At 53.4% G+C, this 24437-nt stretch overlaps 1 protein-coding gene across 2 annotated transcripts in view; it reads right to left on the minus strand.

The window, feature by feature from the left end:
- BCAS4 (breast carcinoma amplified sequence 4) overlaps positions 1-24437 on the minus strand; it is a 59943-nt gene that overhangs the window by 18085 nt on the left and 17421 nt on the right. The window contains exons 3-4 of one of the 2 annotated variants that reach the window (XM_024750384.1): positions 16780-16881; positions 10219-10353 (exon numbers count right to left, since the gene is read on the minus strand). In XM_024750384.1, the coding sequence (XP_024606152.1) occupies positions 10219-10353; positions 16780-16881 (237 nt within the window). The remainder of the gene's footprint in view (positions 1-10218; positions 10354-16779; positions 16882-24437) is intronic. The other variant, XM_024750385.1, reaches the window with a different exon arrangement.

Genomic DNA, 24437 nt, shown 5'->3' on the forward strand with positions numbered 1-24437 from the left:
TGCACTGCACGGCATGCAAGATCCTAGTTCCCCAACCAGGGATCGAACCTGCGTCCCCTGCAGTGGAAGTGCGGAGTCTTAACCATTGGACCACCGGGGAAGTCCCACTCTTATCCCCTTTTCTGTCATGTACAGGAGTCAGAAGCATGCAGCCCACGTCATAATTATCTGCTGCAACGCCCGCCTCTGGGCGTTTACTTTCTGGGGTGACCTAGAGCTCAGGCAGGGACCAGTCTCATCACTTCTGCATCCTCTGGTGCCCAGAGGAATGCTGGGAGATGCAGGCGCTGAGCCAGTTAGCTGGGGGCATCCTGGCTGCTCCCCTTCCCTCCCCCAGCCCACGGTGGGCAAGTGACTCTGCCTCTTCCTGCCTCAGTTGTCTTTTATAAGATGAGGCCAGTGATGGCAGCCCACCTCACTGCAGCCAGCAGAGACTGGGTCACGCGCACCGAGGTCAGCCCAGGGCCCTCAAGCACGGCGATTGCTGTGTAGACATTCTCCGTGCACCTGGCTCCTCGTTCTGTGATCCACAAGCCTCGGCACCTGGAACAGGGCCCACGGCATGGTAGGTGCCTGACAGAAGTTCACCGAATAGAAAGGGAATCACGCACATCCAAACCCTCAACCTGAACCCCTGTGAGCCCCATTTCACAGAGGAGAAGCAGGGACCCTGCTCCAGGCCACGGAGCTAGCAAGCAACACCACCAAGGTACAAACCCAGGGCCACTGGGCTCCAGAGCCCATGGTTTCATTTATTTTTAAATGTTTTATTCCGGAAATTTTCCATAGTCATAGAACACAAGCAAAAGCCAAGAGGCGGCTATGATGAGCCCTACGTGCTGCTGCCTGGTTCTGACAGCGGTCATTCATCTGGGCCAGTGACGCCTAACCTGGGGCAGCCGGGCCTCCGGGGCACATTCGACAACTTCTGGACACCTTTTTTGTGGTACGCGGGCCTCTCACTGTTGTGGCCTCTCCCGTTGCGGAGCACAGGCTCCGGACGCGCAGGCCCAGCGGCCATGGCTCACGGGCCCAGCCGCTCCGCGGCATGTGGGATCCTCCCGGACCGGGACACGAACCCACGTCCCCTGCATCGGCAGGTGGACTCTCAACCACTGCGCCACCAGGGAAGCCCTGGACACCTTTTTGATTGTCGCAACCAGGGGGATGGTGCTACCGGCATCTAGTGGGTGGAGACCGGGGATGCTGCTAAACACCCTACAATGCACAGGACAGACCCCACCCCAGAGAATGGTCTGGTCCCAAATGTCAACAGCGCCGAGGGTGCAAAACCCTGGTTTGAGTCCAGTCCATGCTCTCAACTACGCCCTCTCCAAGTGCTGCAGGAGTTTGGTCTACACACTGTGAGAAAGGGGAGAGGCCTGCGCCATGATATGGGGACCTGGGAGGGCAGAATCGCTCTAGGAAGGGTGATCTTGAGAGTGATGTGCTCTGGTTAGAAAGTGGGTATTGGGAGCTGCATTTGTCAACACTTCACATAAGACTGAGGAAATTTCAAATCCTCAGAAAATAAGGATGCCCATGGAGAGTACTTGGAGAGGGCCCCACCGAGTGCCTCTGCCGGCACTGCCTCTGGGGAGAACCAGCCCCTTTCAAGAAGAGAGCTCGTGGCCAGCCCTGGGCCCTTGTAGCCCTCACATCTGCCTGCTCAGCACAGCCCGTAGCTCTCCAGGCCAATCCCCGCTGCTGTGATATCAGCCCCCTCTCTCCCTCCCTTAGTAAAGGGGCATTGACCCTCCAGACTCTGTAGTAGACACCAATTTACTGTAGGTCTTTGCCAAGACATAGATGGAGGCCTGTGAGGCAACAGGCCCCCTGAGGAGACTTCTTGGAGGCTCTCAGGCAAGTTTTCAAAATCAACTGATGTCACATAAAAACCTGCATCCCCAACCTCCCTTCCTTAAGAAAGAGCACGGTCAGACCACTCCGAGCCTTTGTTCCCAGCTGGAGGGGAGGGCACCTGCCTCTCCCATTGGCCACAGTCCCCACACAGCCCTTGGGCCTCACTCAGGGCCCTACCTGATTCCAGGGTTCGAAGTCGACCCCTGGGGCATGAAGAATACGGGGCTCTGAAATCAAATGGGGCCAATGCCTGGCTCAGATAAAATGTTCTAACTCCTCTGAGCCTCAGTTTCTTCATCTGTAAAGTGGGAATGTTGACAGTACCTATGTAACAGGTGGGCATGAAGATGAACCAAGCTAGGGCAGGTAAAGTGCTAACTTGTGTCAACCCAAAGAAGAGCCCAGAAAACTGGCTGCTGGCACCAACACTGTCGTAACTACTATTAGTAAGTCAAAGATAATACAGTCCTTACCCTTGAGAAACTCTTAGTCTTGGGGAACAACAGGTGAAAACACAGATGACTCCCCGAGGTGCTGTGCCAACAGTGGAATGAGGTTGGGGAGTCCAGAAGAACGTTGCCTGGGGGAATCCAGGTGGCTTCCCAGTGGTGGTAACATTCAATTTAGCCTTGAACAATGAATAAACATTGCCAGGCAGGGAGCAGGGGACCAGCGTATGCAAAGGCCATAGGCAGTGTCCACCAGATCCAGGGATGGCAGGACTGGGCTTGAGGATGCTCACAGGGGACGTCCCTGACAGTGGCGGTGCTCGGAGATGATGCACTGTGTCCCTCCAACCACAGAGAAGTTGGGGTGCTCCCACGTAGCCCTCAACAGTGCCCCCCAAAATGAAACTCCTCCTTGTGGTAAGGAACTTCCTCCCCACTCAAAATCTTAACAAAAATGCAACACTTAAAAAAAAATCTGACCCCCAAACCAGCCTGCCAGGGGCCCTCTGTCACTCCCCTGCACATGTGCCACCAGATATCTGGAGTCAAACAAATCTGTTAATGTGTGAGTGCTGAGTGACTCCCTGAGAGCCAGGCTGGTGGGGGATTGGCAGGGGGGCTGGGGACCCAGCACCACTCGGCCTCCATTGTTGCGTTAATATTTGCCATCTGCTCATGTTGCATTTTTACCGCAAGGGATGATGGGGGCAGAAGCAGAAGGAGAGGCCGCTGCAGGGCCGGGAGAAGGCGCCATGGAATCTCCTCTGCCTTCTTTGTGTTGCTGCCTTGCTAGGCCTCCACCACTGAGATAAAGCCCCGGCCAGGCTGTGCCTCCTTCCGGGAGTCACCCCTCCAGGGTAATTGGGCAGAGGGAGAGGGAGGGGGAGGGGGAGGCGGCCCCAGCCAGACAGAGCCTCCCCCTTCCCTGGGTGGGGCGGGGCGGGGAGGGGAGGAGGCGCTGAGCCTGGCACTGACGACTCCTACAGGCCAAGCCTGGGCAGGACAGCTCCGCCCACAGCCTCCGCTACCTCCAGGAAAGCCCAGGACGCGGCCCCAAGCCGTTGCGGAGAGAGGCAGACATGGACACTCATCCCAGCTCTCCACGGCCTGGAGACCACCTCCGGAGAAATCTGGGGGACGGGGGCTTCCAAGGGCCATGGAAGCCTTAAGAGCATCCATTGACTAGTATTTATTGAACACCTACTGCATGCTCAGCCCGGCTAGGAAACTCAAATGCCCACAGGCAGGTAATGACAATGGGTGTCTTAGGTCAGATGGTGGCTCAGCAGCGACACTGCTCAGGGGCCGAGACCTCTGCTTTTTCAAGCGAAGCCAGAGATGTACATTCTTCTGTGAACTTGGCTTTTCTAAATGCTGGCAACTAATTCAAATTAAACACATGCATATTAAACATATGCCAAGCTGGCCAAAGAATGTATGTGGGTGGGGCAGACTGGGCCCAAGGACCTCCAGCTGCAACTTCCACCTTCTAGGTTGTGGGTCCTGCACTCGGGAAGATCATAGAGAAGGGGAGAGACACTGAACGAGGTCTAAGCTGGATCAGATTCTGGCTCTGTTGCCTATGCTGTGTGACCCTGGGCAAGTGAACGGCCCTCTTCGAGCCTCAGGTCCCCTTCTCAAATGATATCATTTACCTCTGGGGTTGTTACAGGAAGTCTAGATGAGGCACCGAAAATCCTTCATGAATGCTCTCAATACAACTACCATAGTTGATGGTAGATGTGTTCGTCATGCTGCTCCCAAAAGCTGAGGGCTCCAGCTGGAGCTGGTGCAAAGTGAAGGAAGACGCCATGGGCTTTCCACTCTTCCCTGGTCCCAAATGCCTCTGAAGGCGTGGGGCCTGTGGGATACAGGCCATCAGCCTGAGGTCCAGAGCTGGGGGGTGTGCTGGGTGTGACCCACAGGCGCAACAGATTTTTCCCCAAGATGTTTAACGTTTAGAAAAATTAGTTGCTGACTTTTAGACATTAGAAGATTCATATAAAACTCCATATGCCCAGCTTTCTCCCCAAAATAGAAAAATCTAGCCATTCTTGATCCCATTTCTGCAAGGCTGCTTCTGGAAATCTCTACCCCATAGGTAAGGCAGGGGCTCTGCAATTCGCCACAGTCTCCACCGCTCCTTACTGTCTCACACCTGGCAGACACACTCATTTGTGTTACCAGATCGCCCCCTGGGTATGTGCGGGGTGAGCCGGGCAGGCCCAAGGCCACAGTCCACCCCGGCAGCCTGGCTCTGTGCGGTGTCAGGACTTGGCTCCAAGTGGTTTTGCTATTAGCCAGAGAGCCTTCCTTGGAAAGCACCTGACTGTTATCCATTGGAAAAGTAAACAAAATGACACCTCGAGGGACTTCCCTGGTGGCGCAGTGGTTAAGAATCCGCCTGCCAATGCAGGGGACACGGGTTCGAGCCCTGGTCCCGGAAGATCCCATATGCCGCGGAGCAACTAAGCCCGTGCGCCACAGCTCCTGAGCCTGCGCTCTAGAGCCCGCGAGCCACAACTACTGAAGCCCATGTGCCGCAACTACTGAAGCCCGTGCACCTAGAGCCCGTGCTCCACAACACGAGAAACCACCGTGATGAGAAGCCCACGCACTGCAACAAAGAGTAGCCCCCACTCACCGCAACTAGAGAAAGCCCATGTGCAGCAACGAAGACCCCATGCAGCCAAAAAATAAATAAATTAATTAATTAATTAAAAGAAAAAATGACACCTCGTCAACATGATGTTTTGGCTCGGCAGAAAACAAACAGCGGTCTACAACAACTTAGCACGGCTCTTCTGTGCCCCTGGGTGTGGGCCCCGAGCGGAGGGCCTGGCGTGGTCAGAACACCTGTGGCAGCCACTTGGCCATGACCAGGCCTGGACCGAGGGGACATGGGGCCACCTGACGTGGTCTCCACACCCCTCCAAGGCCTGCAGCCCGTACGGCTCCACCTCCATCTCACTTTCGCTTCCACATATGTCTGAAACCGTCTCCAGATGTGAGGGGCCCTCTGTGTGCAGAGACAGGGCTGCCTCCTCAGGCAGGGTCTCTGGGACCCAGACACATGGCCAGGAGACCTGGGCACCCTGACTGGAGCGCATTTTCTCTCTTCCAGTTGGACAAAGGCCCCGAGACCCGGCAAGGCGAGGATTCCAGTGATCTCAAGGCACAGCATGAGATGTTTCTAGGCCGAGGAAACGCACTCCTAACCATTGAACTCTGAGGCTTGAAGGGCACCTACGCACCCTGCTCAGCTCTCATGCTCAAGTCTAAACAAGACATCGCTGACCCTAAATGCCAGCCTTAGCTCAGGGTAGAAAATGTGCCCTGGAAATTCCCCAAGCAAAGCAAATTTACCAAGTCCCTCCCCTGCTACGAACACTTCCATGGCTTTCCATTGCCCTTAGAATAGTGTCCAGTCCCCCTGTGTGGCCTGAGACCCCGCCCACCCAATCTGGCCCCAACCTCGTCTCCCACACTCCACCCCCCCGGCTCAGTCCCCATGCTGGACTCCCCGCTGCTCCTCAGGCACCAAGCTCAGTCCCACCCCAGAGCCTCGGTGCCTGCATCCCCACTGCTGGGTGCACCCTTTCTTCTGACTTCAGGCTGTTCTCACTCACCATCCAGGTCTCAGCCTACATGGCCCTTCCTCGGAGGCCATGCCTGGTTCCCTCAGAGCAAGCCAGGGCTCTCTTTAGAAATGACTAGCTACTGAATTTTCTTAGGATTTGGTCATTGCCTCTATTCTTCCACTGGATACATGCTTCCTAAAGTAAGAGATCACAGCTCTCTCCCAAGGCAACAGAGTTAGGAATGTGAGTTCATATCCTGATGCCCAGCTGTGTGGCCTTGGGCAAGTTACTAAACCTCTCTGTGCCTCAGTTCCCTCACCTGTAAAATAGGGATAAAAATAGCACCTCCCCCGTGGGGTATTGAGGGTTGAGAACAGCGCCTGGCGCTGCAGGGCTGGCTCTGTCACCACTACCGATACCTGCTCACCGCTGAGGGATTAGGCAGTCTGTCTTGAACCGTTATTTAAAGGCAAAGCTGGCTTCTCAGACCCACCAATGCTCAGAACCCTCCGTCTGAGAGTTCTTTTACTCCCCACTGCTTTAGTGGAGGAGGCCCTCTTCATCTCACAGCAAATTGAAACCAGTTTTCTAGCAAGCAGAGCCTTTCTTGGTCAAGCCTGTGTCAGCCAACTGACAGCTAAGCTGTCTGAGGCCTGCAGAGGCTAAGAGACTTACCCACAGTCACACAGCTAAAAAAATGCCACAGCGAAAGAGAGGTACAGTTCTGAGTTAAAATCTTGGAACATTTTAAAAATCAATGTAAAAGTATAGTTGAAAACTTCTTTGCAGTACAGCATGGAAATATGGACCTTTGTACCATGAAAATATGTATGTTAGCATTAAAATTGAAGCATGGAAGCATGTACATTTTTACGTCTGGGCGCAGAGGGCCCAGGGTGCCAGGCCAGCTCTCACCCCAGTCTGGGCACTGACTGCGCGCTTCTTCGGCAGCTCAAGTCAAAGGCCAAAGGCCTGGCCTTTGCGGGGGATCTCGTGACGAGGAGGTACACTCAGGCTGGCATTCCCGGGCCAGCCCAGGCCTCGGCCAGCACCAAGTCACGTGGGCAGGGGCGGCTCTGGGCCTCTGGTGCTGGGGAGGGGTGGGGGGCTGGCGGACTGCTTCCCAACCCCACTCCTGGTGTGTTGGGAGACCCTAGCCCCGGCGCTGCACACCCTCCCTGGGCCTCCCCACTACAGCTGCAAAGTGAGGAAGAGGAGGGAGGGAGAAATGAGGCCAGCAGGGCAGAAGGGGCTGGCAGAGTTAGAAAACACACAGACCAATTTTCTCCCCATCTCTCTCCCTCCCCAGGAACTCCTGTTCCAGCTGATGGAACAGCAGGGAGGGTGGAAAACACACCCCCAAAAGTCCCTGCCGGGCGCCAGGGGTGAGGGCTGAGGGCCTCCTGCCTGGGCCCTGTGAGGGAGTCCCCACTGATTCCCCTGATTCTGGGAGGGCCTGGGGGCAGCAGTGAGTGGCCTATTTCCTTTGGGGGGATGGGCTTCCACAGGAGTGGGGACAGGACCCTTCCGCGCAAGAGCCTCTGCCCCACGCCAGCTCCCGGAGATGGAGGAGGGCGGGTGGAGACAAGAAGGCAGAATCTGGGCTTGTGCGGAGGGGCTTCCCACTGCTGGGGGGGCCTGGTGTGGACACCAGGTGCGGGCAGTGGTCAGTGAAGCGTCCACCTTGGGTGGGCACTGAGGGGAACCGACTGGAGACAGTGTGAAATCCTGGCTTGGTGGGTTCTTCCAGGTGGAAGAGACGGAGACCCGTCCGGGTGCTCTTCAAGGACCCCACGCCCCGGACTGCAGCTCCAGTGGTCGGAACCAGGCCCAGAAAGATGCAGCAGGGCCAAGTGGTGCAGAGTGCCAGCTCCAGGCCTAGGTCTCACAGGTTCAAATCCCAGCTCCACCACGTTCTGGGTGGGCAAGCACTTCGACCCTTTAGTGCCTCAGTTTCCTCATCTGTAAAATAGGGACAGTGACTAGACCTATGTCACAGGGTGGGATGTGAGGTGCCTGCCGGGTCAAGGCCCCAGTACAAGCCGTGACAACCATTATTCTGGAAGGGCCACTTCAGCTTGCACCCCCGGGTGCAGGTGCAGCCCTGGAAACCCTCGGGTCTGCACACACGTGTGCGCACACTTGCCTACATTGCCTGCTCCACACAAAGCCCTCCCAGGGCCAAGATCAACACGCCGGGGTTGCTGAATGACTCACCACCCCTGGCTGGGACGCATTTCCTGGAACAAGTCACTGCAGGTAGGGCTGGGGGGCCCTGAGTCTGGTAGAGATGAGAGGATGCAAGTCTCCGCATGCCCGGCCACACCCCGATGGGATCCTGCAACAGGAGTGGGCGGCGGACCCCATTTCACAGCCCCACGGGCCTGAGTTCCAACCCTGGCGCTGACCTTGGATTCGCGACTCTCCCCCTCCAAGCCTTGGCCTCTGCCACTAAATGAGGACACTAGTGCCAACCACAAAGGGACAATTGTGCAGGCTATAGAAAAAGACTGTAAAGTACAGAGACCAAGGACCCAGCAGGCCCCACTGTTAGGATTCAGCCAAGGTCCTCTGTCCTTCCTCCCCCATGGTGCTTCTAAGCCATCAGCAGGCAGAGCACTGTGTGACTGGGGGGCTCCTGGTCACCCCGGAACAGTCACCATAACTCAAGGGACCAAGAAGGCAACTCCTGACTTCACTGAAAGGCAGGAGAGACCACATTTGGCTGGAGAGGGGGCAATGCCAGAGGGCTTCTCAGAGGAGGTGGTATTAAGTTGGCTCTAAAGGATCAATAGGAGTTCCGAGATCATGAGATCAGTGAGGCCACTGTCTAGCTGCTACTGGCCTTGGGCAAGTCCCTCACCTGGAGGCAGGCAGGTAAGCAGCACATGCCTCAGGCAGGTGTAAGACAAGACAGAGCAGTGGGGTCCTGGCAGGGACTGGAGAGTGACACCCAGGCAGGCCTCCCAAGCCAAACAGAATGAGTTCACACGGGGCCAGAGTGGCAACACTGCAACTACTCCGTTTCCTCATCAGTCAAATGGGGATAATGTTCATTCCCAGCGTACACGATGGTCGGGAAAAGTAAATGAATTAACGCACATGAAATACCTCAGCAGTGCCTGGAACACTGTAAATGCTCGATATATGAGCCTTTGTGAGAACACTAAGTGGAGACAGGGAAGGGGGCCATGCAGGAGGGACAGAGAGAACAGAGGGGGACCCCCAGGCAGGGCCCAAGGAACAGTGAGAGACCCCACTGGGGGGCAGGACAGAGCAGCTGGCTGAGCAAGACCCCTTTCCTGGAAAGGGCAAGACCCTGGAGATAGGTCAACCAGGGCTCCAACCTGGCCTTGCTACTTGAGGCAGTGTGGCTTCGGACAAGTCCCTTCACCACCCTGAGCCTCGGTCTCCGCAACTGTAAAATGGGGAAATGACAAAAGTACCTTCCTCCAAAGACTGGCATGAGAACCAGATGCCATATACAACAGCACACAAAGTGCTTAAAGCAGACCTGACATAAAATTATCAAATCCAGCTTAGAGTGGGTTCTCAAACTCAGCACTACTGATGTTCAGGGCTAGATAATTCTCTGGTGTGGGGGGCTGTCCTGTACACTCTATGGTGTTCAAAAGCATCCCTGGTTTCTACCCACTTGCCTCCAGTTGTGACAATTGCAACATCTCCAGACACTGCCCAATGTCCCCTAGACTAGGGAATCAGTAAGCCGGAAAGACAGAGGTGCTTAAACACTGAAGGTCTCTGCAAGGCAGGATCAGTCTGGCCTCAGTTTTTCCATCAGTAAAAGGGACACAATGACCCTTCTTTTCTTACAGGGAGGATCCCAGGAAAGCAGCAATGTGGGAGAGAGAGGCTTTTGCAAGCTGCGGGCTGGCTGCCCCTCTCACCGTCCCCTGTTTTCTGGTCTGCTAGAGGCCGACTTGTGCCTTGGGAAGGGGGACCCCGCCTGAATTCTGGAAGTCACTCTGAGCACGTCCTTAGGTGTGGAAGGGACAGGAGGGCAGGGGCTGCTTCTATTCGCCATGGTAACCCCAGATGGACCACAGTGCTTGGCAAACAGCAGCACTTACTAACCGGTGGGTGAGGCGGCGGGCAGTCACGGCACCGAAGCACGCGGCTCAGGGCACGCAGGGGCGCACAAGGGAGGCACTGCAACACTCCAGCCACCTAGCCAGCTCCCCACCGGCTGGCCAGATGCTGTTTCCTGTCTGCAGAAGCCAGCCGTGCCCTTTGAACTCCTGTTTCCTGAGCCCCTCTCCCTGCTCCAGGGTCTGGGAGGGGGCAGGGAGGTAGGGGATACTCACGTTCCCGAAGGCGGGGAGCCCCGAGGAGCCCAGCCACTTCCGCAGGGCCTGTGAGAGGGCCCCGTGGTCCCGCTCGGCCTGAAGAACGTGGGCTTCCAGGAAGGAGACGTGGTGCCCGGCCATCTTGACAAAGGCCTGGTGGGAGAGGGGAAAGCAGTGATGCCACATCTGTGCAGACTGGGGTGTGTTCCTGGCTGCCTCCCTCTCACCTGGCCCCATGGGCTCCGGGAGAGTTCAGGCAGCACCTGCCCAGCTGGGGGCACCTTCAGAAACCCTGACAGTAACAGTGACACCTCCCCCTTGGAGGCCTGGCCTGGCCGAGCCTCCACTCGTGTCCTCTCACCTTCTCCCCCTAGTGACCCTCTGTTTAGCCTCTATTTTACAGAGGAGGTAAACTGATGCTCAGAGAGGTTGGACCACCTGCCCAAAGTCACACAGCCAGGAAGTGGCAGAAAGGGGACTCAGGCTGCACAGCCTTCTTTATGAAAAATGGAGTTTTTAGAAATCGCTCACTTTAATATTTGATGGATATTGGGGGAGTCTCAAACTCAGAAGCTGCCAAGGGGCAGGCAGGTGACAAGCGGGTGAAGTAGGATGAGTGCGGACAGGGTGAACTGGAATGCCGGGTCCCGGCCCCCAAGGGTCACTCAGCTCTGGGTCTCTAGTGCAGAACCTCTAATTTCAAAAAAAAAAAGAAAAGAAAAGACAATGCTGGGGTCAGATTCTCTGGACTAGAATCCAGGTTCTATTACTTACTAGTTGTGTGCCTTTTGGCAACTTACTTCATTTCTATTATCCTCAATTTTCTTATCTGTGAAATGGGAGTAATAATAATACCAACCTTGTTCTGCAGTTAAGTGCTTAGGGTATATTAAGAGCTCAATTAATATCAGATAACATCATTTAAAAAGAAAAAAAGGACATTCAGATTTTCTGAAAAGTGTCCAGTTTTAAAAAACGTTAGCAATAATTTCACAGTTTAAAAAAGTACTGTGCAGGCCCGGTGAAACTCATTTGTGGCTTCTGGTGTGCCTGTGTGTTGTGTGCATGTGTGTTTCCGTGGGTACCTATGTTTGTGTGTTGTGTGCATGTGTTTGTATGTGTTGTGTGCATGTTTGCGTGTGTGCCCATACGTTGTGTGCATGTGTCTGTGTGGTGTGTACACGTGCATGTGTTTGTACATGCACTGCACGTACAGCCGGGAAGGCCGCCAAAGGTGGCGGCTCCGGTGCCATTTCAGACAAGCCCCCCTCGGCGGAGGCTTTTACTATTGGAACCTCCCTGTTCCAATAGTAAAATACAAGAGATTTTCTTGCACCAGGAAGAGGCAGGAGACCCTCTCAGTGCTGGGCCCCACGAGGGAGCCTCCCTTCACTGGATGGAAAGCCCCGGTCAGCCCATCCAGCAAGGCCCACCACCACCCAGCCCTGCCTCTCCCCGTGTCCCACACACCAGCCACACAGGCTGCCCTTTTGTTCCTTGAGAACGCCAAGCCTCACCCTCCACAGGGCCTTTGCACCAGCTCTCTCCAGACCAGCAGCACTTCTCTGTTCTCGATGGGGTGAACCCTGCTTGTCTCTCAGGCCCTGGATCCACTGTCCCCCGACAGAGAGGCCTTCCCCAACCACCTAATCTAACATGCCCCACGTCACTGCGGAGCCACCCCGTTTCCCCATCTTCCTAGCTCTCCTCTCCCTCTGAACTTCCTGTCTGCTTGTTCACGGTCCATCTCCCTCTAGATGTGAGTGCTGGAAGAGCAGATGCTGAGTCAGTGTTGTTCACAAGGCCACAGCCAGGGCCTCGTCAGCTGGAAGGGGCTCAGCTGGATGGTGGAGGCACGAATGCACGCAAGCATGAATGAATGAACGAGTGCGCACACACGAATGAATGTATGCATGGATGAATGCATGCATGCGTGAATGAATGCATGCGTGCATGTATGAATCAATGCACACACAGGAATGAATACATGCAAGCATGAATGAATGAATGCACACACGAATGAATGTATGCATGGATGATGCATGCACGCACGAATGCACACATGCATGGATGAACCAATGCACACACAGGAATGAATACATGCACGCATGCATGCACGCATGACTGCATCTTTAGCAAAAAGACATTGGATGAACACAAGATGGTGGCACTGCTGTGCTGCCGCCGCCCTGTGGTTCTGGCAGGGGCAGAGCTGAAAGGCTCTGAATAAGCCACATCAAGTGTGTGTGTGTGTGTGTGTGTGCGCGTGTGTGTGCGTGTGCGTGTGTGTGTGTGTGTGTGTGTGTTGGGGGGCGGGGAGAAGGAGCCACAGGCTGGGCAGCTTCCCCTGGCCTTGCTGGGCCTGCACATCTGGTTGTAAGACACAAAAGAAAGTTCTACAGTCCCTCCTCCAGCCGATTCCAATTTTACGCTCCCTGCGTTAATACCGATGTGGTGGGGAGTATGAGGGATGCTGAGGAATGTGCGCTCACGAGGTCGGAACCGCCTCCAAAGTGCCTGCCAGAGAGGGCAGCCCGGCCAAGCCGCAGCCAGGGAGAGGCCGAAACCTGGCCAGGAAAGCTGATCCGGGGAAACTGGAAAGACGCGGACACGCATCCACACAGAGAGGGGAGGGGAGGGGACAGAAGGAGGGTGACCGCTAATCGGGACCACCCTTGGGACTATAGGTGACTTCTATATAATTTTCTCTACAATGAAAATGAACCACTTTTATTATCAGAAGGGAGGGAAGGAAGAAGGGAAGGAGGGAAGGAAAGAAGGAAAGGGGGGGAGGGATGAGAGAGAAGGGAAAGTCACATTGTTTTAAATTTTATTTGTGAGTCCTGAATGATGTATCTGAATCCTTGTGGCGAAGGCCCCCAGCTTCAGAGCAGGGCCCAGTCCAGAAAGGGTGCCAACGCCAGCACTGACTTTTGTAATCCCAGCTCCACCACTTCCTAGCTGTGTGACCTTGGGTAAATAACTTTGCCTTTCTGTGCCTCAGCCACTTTCTCTACAAAATAGGACTAATAATGGGACCTTCCTCCTGGGGCTGCTGTGAGGGTGAAACAAGTTGTTTCAACTAAAGCACTTAAGAGTCCCTGGCTCGTAGCAGGTGCTCAGTAAATGTCAGGTTTTTCTGGCCTGAAAGGTCACCCCCATGGTTCCCAAGCCTCCCCTGCCATGGGTCACACTGATTTGAGAGCTGAGTGGTCTTGGGCTCCCTGGAACCCCCTGACATGTTAGGCCCTGGAGCCCCCAGTTGGCTGGGCCGAGTGATGAGCAGGTATCCCAGATTCTGGCTCTCAGCCTGTGGGCAATGGCCACCACCATAGTGATAGCCTGTCCTCAGCGAGCATCTACAAGATGCCAGGTGCTGAACTAACACCTTCACGATGACATAGTCACAATTTACAGAGGAGGAAACTGATGCTGAGTGAGTTACCCAAGGGGCAGATCTGAGGCCCAGGTGGTCTGGCTCTGGAATCCATCCACCTCAGATTGGGGTCTGATCGGGTCCTAAGTTTTATTGTTCTCATGTCACATGCAGCTTAGTGGGAAATACATATTCTCCCATTTGCCTTGAAATCCATGACCCTCTTGGACTAACTTTTTCTTCCTTTTTTTTTTTTGCGGTACGTAGGCCTCTCACTGTTGTGGCCTCTCCCGTTGCGGAGCACAGGCTCCGGACGCGCAGGCTCAGCGGCCATGGCTCACGGGCCCAGCCGCTCCGCGGCGCGTGGGATCCTCCCAGACCGGGGCACGAACCCGTGTCCCCTGCATTGGCAGGCGGACTCTCAACCACTGCGCCACCAGGGAAGCCCTCTTCCTTTTAATGGAGACCCAGTTACAGAGAAATATCTCTAGTCTAAGGAAAGCAGCAGTTCCGGGGGGTTGACAAGAGGCAAATGGCACTTAGCCTCAATGCTGGGGAGACGCTAGGGCAGAGTGGGGACTGTGGCAGCTGAGAGATTCACACCCCACTGAAGGGGAGAGTTGCTTCTCAGCTCCAGCTCTTCCCAGAAAGTAAGGGGGGGTGGCTTGGGGTTGGTCTTCTAATACCTGACTGCCCAGTATAGTCCTGGATCCTGCTGGCATCTGAGTTTGCAATCTCCATCTAAAGCTTACAGTAACTGCTGGTGGGAGAGTAAAATGGTGTCAACACTTTGGAAACTGGTCTTGGCAGTTCCTAAAAAGACTTAACCACATGACCCAGCAATTCCAGTCCTAGGTATTTACCCAAGAGAAATGAAAATGTATAGCCACGCAAAAACCTGGACATGAATGTTCATAGCAGCATTATTCATAATAGCCCCAAAGTAGAAACAACCCAAGGACCCATCAACTGATGAATGGATAAACAAAATGCGGTATAGCCATCCCTACAATGGAATACTATTCATTCATAAAAAGGAATGAAGCTCTGACACATGTTCCAACCTGCATGAACCTTGAAAGCATTATGCAAAGTAAACTAAGCCAGACACCATAGGCCACATATGATATGAAATGTCCAGAGACAAATGCATAGACTCAGAGTAGATGAGTGGTTGCCAGGGGCCAGGAGTGGGGAATGATTGCTAACCAATGAGCCATCCTGTGTCTTCAGTGGCTTCCTACTCCTCAGGAAAAAGGCCCCCATGCTGACCTTGGAGTGGAAGGCCTAGACAACGGGCCTCCTGCTGCCCAATTTCTCCAGCCCCGCTCAGGTCATGACCTCCCTCATCCCTGTAGTCTGGCCCTCCCCGGATCCTTCCAGTGTCCCCGTCTCCTTCCTGCCCCAGAGCGCAGATGCCCCCCGCCTCTGAGCCTCTGCCCGAGCTGTGCCCTCATGCGCCCAGCACAGCTCCTTTCACTCACCCTCCGGGGGCCAGAAGGTTCCACTCCTTGCTCACTACTTCCCTCCAGAGCACTCGACTCCCTCTAGGTCACCCTTGGTGAATGTGGTCAGCAGAATCACGGGCCCCCAAAATATCCCATCCTCATTCCCAGAACCTGTGGCCAAAGGGACTTGGCAGGTGAATAAGGATCTTGAGCTGGGGAGACTGTCCTGGATTATCCGGGTAATCACAGGCATCCTTATAAGATGGAGGCAGGAGAGTCAGAGGAGGACAGAGCCTGGAAGATGCTACGCTGTGGGCTTTGAAGGTGGAGGACAGCACCATGAGCTGAACGAGGCAGGCGGCCTCCAGACACTGGAAAAGGCCAGGACGTGAACTCTACCCCAGAGCCTCCAGAAGGAACCAGCCCTGCTGACTCCTGCTGACACATTTTGGACTTCTGACCTCAAGAGCTGTAAGATGCTAAATTCATGTTGTTTTAAGCCACTATGTTTGTGATAACTTGTTACAGCAGCCCCGGGAAATGCTATGGTCATGTTTTGTTGCTGTGTTTCTCCTGGCTGGAACACACCCTTGGACTCTGTCTTTCTCACTGTGAGAGCCCTGCAGCGGTGCATAGTAGGTCCTCAATAAATGCTAGCGGACTGAATACTAAGGGAAAAATTGGGCTTGAGAGTTGGGCCAGCCCAAGCAAGGCAAGAACCAGGGCTACAAATCTTCACATTTTCTTTCCTCTTTCAAACATGTGGAATAAAATTCAAATGAATCAGCTATTCCAAGGGCAAAGTTTTAATTACATTCCTGCCTCATTCTCTGCTGACAAGAATGTTAATTCTCTGTTAACTCTGGGCCCACTGCTGGGCTCCTTTCCTCCACAGCTCAGAGGGGCACACATCCCCTTGGTCTAGGTGACAGCTATTAAATTGCAGGCTCCTCCAGCCTCCCGGTCCTTCACTGTGCAAGAAGCCAGGTGCCCAAGCCAAGGGCCCCAGTTTGAGTAAGAGCTTGGGCTCCAGAGGATGTGAACTGAAGTCCCAGCTTCACAGAATTAGCTGTGTGACCCCGGAGAAGTGGCTTACCCTCTCAGACCTCGTGTTCCTCCTCTAGGAGATGGGACGGTGAGGATACTGACATTGCAGTGCAGCCAAGAGGAAATGAGATACCATGCACCTTAGCCTGGTGCCCACACAGGTAAAAGGCAGGTGAAATAAGTCAGCATTGAGGCAATAGGGCATGGTGCGGATTGTGGTGAAATGCAGAACACATGTCTCATCTGAGGGGCGGCTGCCACCAGCTCTACCAGAATATAGCCTAGGGGTTGGAAATGTTCTATTTCTCAGTTTGGGTCATCTTCACCTGGGAGTTTATATGCGTAAAAATTCACTGAATTGTACACTTACTATGTGTGCACTTTATGTATTTATACCTTAAAAAATAAACAGAATAAAGTATTTAAAGCAAGGTGGGTCTAGGGTTATGAAAGCTGCTGAATTTCCAAAAGCAGCTGAAAATTCAGATTTTTGTATAAAGTACCCTGATTTTTAAATGGGTACTTTATATAAATTCATATTTGTCATATTTTAGAGATGCTGTGTAGGCCCCGTTTTGGCTACCACCCCACTCCACTGGGTCTAAGGCCTGACACTATCAAGGCCAGATCAGCATCTTGGAAGAGACAACGAGAGAGCCAGAACAAGTCCGTGGAGCTCACAAAGAAAGCTCATTATCCTGGACTCACCTCCAGCTGGTCCACTTTGGCGTAGATGCCACGCATTTCCATCACCTTGGCCTTAAGGAGGGGGATGTTTTCCTCCAAAATCTGTGAGGTATCGTTCCTGATCTGCAGGGAACAAGACAGCTCATCAGGCTCTCCGGCCCAGCCCCGCGTCCTCCTGCTGCCCTGGGGGCGGCCAGGCTCTTCAGAGACCTCGCTGATGGCCGAGACACCGAATGCCATCCTGCCCAGGGACAGGCCCAGGAACGACCTATAGTCCCAGGTGGGGACCAACCTCACTGCCTCTCGGCACCCAGACCCAACCAGGTATTATTTACTGAACTGCAAATTAATTGTTCCCCCTGACCAAACACCCAACACCACCAGCTCCAAACTAAATACCTTTATATTGTAAACCAGTGAACTGGACCAAATGGAAAGAATCAAAATCTCTTCTCTAAACTGAAGTCGAGGTAAATCAAGTTTTTGTTACACTGGAACTAATAATATCAATGAGAAGAGTTAATAATAATCATTAACATTAATAATGAGTCCATCATCGTGCTGCTTCCTACACGCAGCCACTGTGCTAAGCATTTCCTGCGCATCATGCATCTCATTTAATTTCAAGATTCTTCTGCTTGGAAGGACCCCAAAAGCGACGGAGAACTTTGGGAAGCCACATCTTTCCCTTGATCACTGAGATCGGACACTTAAGCCTCCATTTTCCTGCAGAGCCAAAAGGACCAAGCCTAACCTTTAAGTGTGTGTGTGTGTATGAGAGACAGAGAGATTCCATTTCCATGTTACCATGTCCTGACCACACAGAGAAGCAGAATACATACCACTCTCAGATTCTAGGGAGCATGTGGATCCCCTGGAGGGAAGCCTGTTAATGCTGATTTGAAGGCTCCTCCAAGTCTGGTCTGGCTTGCGTAGGGGTGGCGGGCAATCTGTTTTCTGCCAAGCTCCAAGGCTGTGCTGGAGTGGCGGTCCGGGGACAGTCAGAGAAACACCAGTGGGCTACTAGGACTCAGACTGGAGTTTGAATTTAGCTCTACCCACCATGAGCTGTGTGACCTCGGGCAAGTCACTGCACCTCTCTGAGCCCTCCTTTGCTTGTCTGGACAGGGAAGCAATCAAGACAGTCCTTGCTTCCTTGGAATGCAGTGAGGATAGAACGTTTAGCAGACTGTTTGGCATGGCATGTGCGGGAAGCTTCTGACACGGTCCTCAACAAGCCCCACCTCCTGGTGTTCATGTTCTTGTGTGATCCCCTCCCCAAGACCATTGCCTGGATCTAGAGACTGGCTTCTAATGAACAGGAGTCAGCCAACGTGAGACATGGCCCTCCTGAGACTAGAAGACTGTCACTCCATCTTGCTGGCGGTCTCTCCCACCGCCTGGTTCATGCATGCTTCCCCCCACCCCCTCTTCCTTCTCACTTGCCCTCTCCTGCCAGCTGTGAAGAAGCAAGTTGCCGTGATGGAGAAGCCTGCCTCTGGCCAATGGCCAGTGAGGAACTGAGGGCCTCAGTTCAACGATCATGAGGAACTGGATCCTGCCCAGAAACACTGACTTTGCCTGGAGGCAATCCTGCCGCAGTCGAGCCCTGAGATGACAACAGTCCTGGCCAACATCTCGATGGCAGCCTGTGAGAGACCCTGACCTACAGGACCCAGCTAGGCTGTACCAGAGTCCTGACCCACAGACACTAGCACATAATAAAGATCATTGCTTAAGTCACTAAGTATGGCGGGGGGGGGGAGGGAATTTGTTATGCAGCAATAGCTAACTAATACAAGGTGACAACTCAGCAAAAAATTTTAATTTTAAAAATGTTTTTGAAAACTGTACCCATTTTCCCTCCTCTTTCTGCCTAAGTATATGAGACCTCTGGTTCTCCTGCCATTCCGCTCCCATCACTGTTCAGGATGACACTTCCCTCCTTGCCCTGGGTAGCCATTCCATCACCTGCATGTCTAAAACCAAACCCTTCCTTCCTGGTCCTCCTCCTCTGGTCAGGGCACTGCCATCTCCCTGGGCACCTGGCTCCAAGCCCACTGTCCTGAGGCACACTCCTTTCCCATGCCCTGACCCCTTGGGGCCAAAAAGCAGCCCCGAGAGGGTGGCATCTGGCACCAGGCTGTCTGGCCTCAGTCTCTGCCCTGACCTCTCTGTGCCTCGGTTTCCTCATCTGTAAAGCGGGGATCAGACTAGTGCTTCTCTCAAAAGGATGCTTTAGGGATTATACAAGATCGTCCATGTCTGCATGTGGCCCACATATGTGGCTCATTTGGCCCACAAAGTGTTTTCGTTTTTAAATTTGACTTAATTTCCAACTTTAAAACTCAAGTGGGGCTCCGAGGAGAAATGGCTGATTCTAGGGTTGGGGCAGGGAACATATAAAAGCCTGGAGCATCTCATAGTGCCAGAAAGTAAGAAAGTGTTAAAAAAAAAAAAAAAGAAAAGAAAAGAAGGATGGGGCAGGTCAAAGGAACACAAGAGCCAACCTGAAAGAGCCAAATGGCCCAAACTGGGACAATTTGAGCAACAAAATAATGTAACATTGGACGATATCCCCAACTATAAGATAAATACACACGAATGTGACAGGAACAAGGCACTGAACGGGTCGCGGAAAGGGGGATGTGGTGATGCTACCGCGGAGCCAGGCCACCAGCCCAGTGATGCCGTGTGGGTGTCACGTGCCCCTGATGTGATGTGATGAGAAGGCGCCTCAGCTCTGGGGATTCTCTCCAGAAACTCACAACACCGTCTAAGCACAAGAAAACATCAGACAAACCCAAACTGAGGGGCCTTCTACAAAATACCAAATACCCCTCACAACTGCCAAAGTCATGGAAAGTCAGGAAAGAATGAAACTGTCACGGACTAAAGGGGCCTAAAGAGACCTGACAATTTAAGGCAATGTGGTGTCTCTGATGGATCCTGGAACAGAAGGAGGACATTAACGGGAAGCTGGGGAATCACAACCAAGTGTGGCGTTCAGTGAGTAGCCAAGGATCTGTGTTGGTTCCTTGGTTTTGACAAAGGTACCAAGGTGAGGTTAACAGTGGGGGAAACTAGATGAGGGGTGTGTGGGAACTCTTTGCAATTTTTCTGTAAATCTAAAACTATTCCAAAATAAAATACATAGATATGGCTTTAAAATATCCAACAGATTAAGTGCGGATTTATAACTTCTCTTAAGTCAGCAGCTTTGGCGACCCTGGGCCCACGTCTCCCCAGGCACCGCAGGCTGGGCTGAGTAGCAACTGCTCCCTCCCAATGGCACGCGCACTCCCAGTTTCTGCAGTGGCCACCCATCCCTAGCGCCTCGCCCCAAGCCCCTGACTCCCTCCATATCCTGCCTGGCTCCTGCAGGCGCCTGCGGTTGTTAGCTGGGATAGGGAAAAGGGCTCGATATCCTCCCTTGTTTCCCCCAGGCCAAATTTCTAGAGAGAAGCCCATCCCTAAACTCGGGAGAAATTGCCATGATGCGATGAAGAACAGAAACTCATGACAAGGTCAGAGCACAGGGAATCAAAGGCAGATCTTTTCTTTCTGTTAATTTCTAAAGAAACAAGCAGCGGAGAACAAGTGAGAATCAGGAGGGACTGGTCTCAGCAACCCACGGGGGTGAAGGGAATGCGGCAGAGATGAGATTCTGGAACTCTGCCCGCCTCCCCTCAGATCCTCAGGAGCTGGAGGGCCAGAGGGTCTGTGGGCCGAGCAGGAAGGCCCCTCTCTGCAGAGGCTCCTCCACTGGCTGAGACTCGGCAGAGGGAACTCTCTACGCCTGCCCAGAAGGCAGCCTGCAGGTCCTTGGGGGGAAAGTAGAGGGTAGTCCTTGGAGCCTGAAACACCCCCAAACCTTCCTCTTGGTTCCCCCAAGAGCTGGGAACCGAGAGACAAAAACCAGGGTATTTAACATGGGCTGGGGAGGGGGCAGGGTACTGACACCCAGGAGCGTTCACCACGTGCTGGGAACAGACCGCGTGGTACAGGAATTGCTTTCTCTTCAACCTTGTTTTATAGGTGATGAAACTGAGAAAAACTAAATGAGCTGGGCAAGGTTGCAAACCTACAAAGTGGGAGATGGAGGATGCTAATCCAAGTGGGTCTGAGGCCACCTCCTAACACCAGAGGTCTGCAGACGTGTTCTATCAGGCTCACGCAGAGCCAGCCTGAAAAACCGAAAGTACGACCAAACTAGGTGCCAAGATCTAAAATTAAGGATATTTCCCTTAGAAACCCAGATTTCTGGCTTCTTGTGAGAAATCAGAAGACCCGGCCACACTGACATGCCACATGTTCCACCTGGCAACAATCAGCTGGCGCTGGGTGACAACAGCCCGCTTTGGTTCACCAGAGTCTCCACCACTACCTACAGTCTCCCCAGCATGGCGTCCGTGGCCACCTCATGCCCTGTTCATCTTATAGGGGAGTGGAAGGAAAGGGACACATTTCTCTTCTCACACCCAACCCACCTCACATCATCACATCACAGGCATGTGAGTTCACGCTTATGCATACTTCTCAGAAGAACAAAGATGTCAGGGAAGAATCAGTGCTTTTTGAGCCTCTAATGGGATGAAACTCCAGCCAGGTCTATGGGCCGGGGGGCCTGGCGGACCCTTCCCCAGCCTGTCCTCCCAGCTCCCTGGAGCTGGTCTCCGGAGCCCAGAAGCCTGGGTAGCGGATGCAGGGGGTTATCACAGAGCAAACATGCCTCTCCAGGATGGTGCAAGGCCCAGGAAGAAGAGCCAGATGCACTTGACCTAAGAACGCACACCAACGCCAAATGCAACTGCTGGGCCGAGGCCAACGGGAAATTTTCTCCATTTATGTGAGAGATGGGAGAGTCCGCTCCCTGCCAGAAGGTGGGCCCAAGGCTACTAGGGTTTCCAAGGGCCCAGACAAGCTGCCCAAACCCCCAAGGGCACTGAGCTGAAAGGCCTCACAAATCTAGTTTCTGCGGATAAACTCATCTGTGTCGCGGCCCTCTGGTGCTTTAATATTGATGACGATGATGGGTCACTTAATACATAGCAGGCACCATGCTAAGCAATTACTTTTGATTGAGTGTAAATGACATACGGTCAAGAGCCCAGGCCTTAGCGGACAGCTCGATGAATCGGTATGTGTGTTTACATCTGTGGAACCACCACCCAGACCAACGCATGGAACATCCCCTCACCCCATAAAGCTCCTTCTGGCGTCCTCCCTGTCACGACCACCCTCCCAAGGCTAACCTCTACCTGACTTCCGTCCCATGGACTGGTTTTGCCTAGGTGTGAACTTCATATTGTGGAGCCTCACACAGGAAGCACTCGTGTGTCTGGCTTCTGTCCCTCAACAGCACATTCGTGAGAATCACCCATGTTGCTGTGTACGGCAGGTCATTCCTTTCCACTGCATTCCAGTGTATGAATAAACAACAGTTTATTTACCCATTTCTACTGCCGACAGATACCGGGGTTGCTTGCGGTTTGGGGCATGATGAACAAAGCCGCTATGAACATTTGTGTGCGAGTGTCTGCTCCACACGGCTGTCCCTTCGTGCATTTCCACCAGCCAGTGAAGGAGAGTTTCAGCTGTCCCGCATCCTCGTCCACACTTGCTAATGTCTGTCTTTTTCATTTTGGCCGTTCTACTGGATGTAAAGGGCACATCCCTGCCTCGTCTATCCCTCGCGATCACTCTTTGGAGATGGGTACCGTTTGCAGTAGATGATTGATGGCCACAAGTTCTGTACTTTCCTTCCATGATGCAGAGGGGTCTATGTGCTTTCCCCTTGGATCCGGGTGGGCTATGTGGCTGCTTTGACCAATAAGATACGACAGAAGTGACACTGTGCTAATTGCCATACCTAAGTCTCCAGAGGCTTCCACTTCCCATCTGTTGGAGCGCTGGCTCTGGGAGGCCAGACGGCCACGAGGAGAGGCCGCGTGGAGGAGAGTGATGCCAACCCGTCCCCAGCCAGCCAGCCCTCCCAGCCCAGACGTCAGACAAGTGAGGGAAGCAGCCACCCTGGATGCCCCCAGCCCAGTAGGTGCCACGGAGCTTGGATGAGCTGTACTCTCTGTGCCCTGTCCTGGCCCACATATTAAATTGGTGGTTGTTTCACCCCACTAAGTGTTGGGGTCGTTTGATGCTGCAGTACATAATCAGAGCCACCACCTCCATTTTACAGAGGAGAAAATAAAGGTACAGAAAGGTGACATGCTGTGCCCAAGGCCCCACTGGGAAGAGTCAGAGCTTGAAGTGATGGCAAGAGGTATTATATCTAAGGTTAGAACAGGTCAAGAGCACATGGTGTGAATGCTGGTCACTTAAGAGTGATCCGGGACAGACTGGCAGAGGACTTAAAACATCAGACAGGAAGGTGGACTCTCACGCCTAATAGCCTGATTTTATCAGAAATAAACCATTTCTCTCTGGACTGTGCACCAGGGAGCCCGGCCGTTCTGGGACCTCTAACTTGATCAGTGTTTCCAAAGGCCAAAGCAGGGCCCTGGGGATGGTGGTCCATGGTGTGACATCACCTGCCTCCCAGAGGTCCCCACTCATCCCTGGCTTGGATCAAAAGAGAAAAGGAGGTCCCAAGTCAGGGCTGATAGCTGGACAGCTCTCTCTCTGTGCCATGGAGCCCATGACACCTGGGCACAGACACACTAGGTAAGCTAAGCAGCAGCTGTTGGGGTCGAGAGGATTTCTATAATCTAAACGGCATCAGCACAGAGCCTCATTGTAGGGACTGCAAACACAAAACACCTCCATGGGCCACAAAAGCATCGTACAAGGCGCATTCTATTATTAACGTAGACATGCTCATTTGCATATAAACACACTGAAATAGTCTTCACTTCCCGGGAAGTGCGATCTCTTCCATTTCTTAAAAACATGGGACTCTCTCAGTCTGGTGGATATCTGCCTGCTTTCAGTAGGGCCCGAAGTACAGAGAAATGTTCTCTACCATAAAACACACGCATACAGCACAGGATGGATGCACCTGGCAGGTGGCCGGGGAGTCAAGGAGGCTCCCACGGGGAGCAGTGGGGACGGTGACAAGCTGGAGAGCACGTGTGCTCTCCACAGGGGTGGCCACTGTCCAGCTCTGGCTGATGCTTGCCAGGTGACAACAAGCACGCACGGGGCAGGGGGCGGCGGGAAGGACAGATCTTTGCTTTTCCAGGAGAAGCCGGGAATCCATATTTTTTTGCATGACATTCTATAAATGTCAGCAGCTCATTCCTTTTTCTTTTTTTTCCCAGAGACATCCAACATGTCTGCAGACAGGATTGGGCCCATGGGTCATCTTGTGACCTCTGTATTTAAAATCTTTGCATAAATGCACCTCTAGGCTTTGAGTTTGGAGAGGATCTTCTCGACGCTGCATACAATCTTGCGCCCCCGCAGACTTCCCACCACAGGAAGCCTTGAAGTTTTTAAGGCAAGTAAGGCCTGGCCCCTCCCTGTCTATCCAAGCTGACTTCTGCCCAAAGCTCGCATTGAGGGTGGTTGGTGGATCTCCCTTCGTGGGAGGAGGATGCACTGGGATTTGAGAACAAAAATGTCCCAGGATCGCCCGTCCCCACCGTCTTCCCAATGTCCCACTGTGTGGGCCCACACTGTCCCTATGCGCCCAGCATGCCACCCCCAAAGGCCGGTCCCTC

Source organism: Neophocaena asiaeorientalis, unplaced genomic scaffold (assembly GCF_003031525.2).
Source record: "Neophocaena asiaeorientalis asiaeorientalis breed wild unplaced genomic scaffold, Neophocaena_asiaeorientalis_V1.1 scaffold606, whole genome shotgun sequence".
In the NCBI taxonomy this organism is placed as follows: Eukaryota; Metazoa; Chordata; class Mammalia; order Artiodactyla; family Phocoenidae; genus Neophocaena; species Neophocaena asiaeorientalis.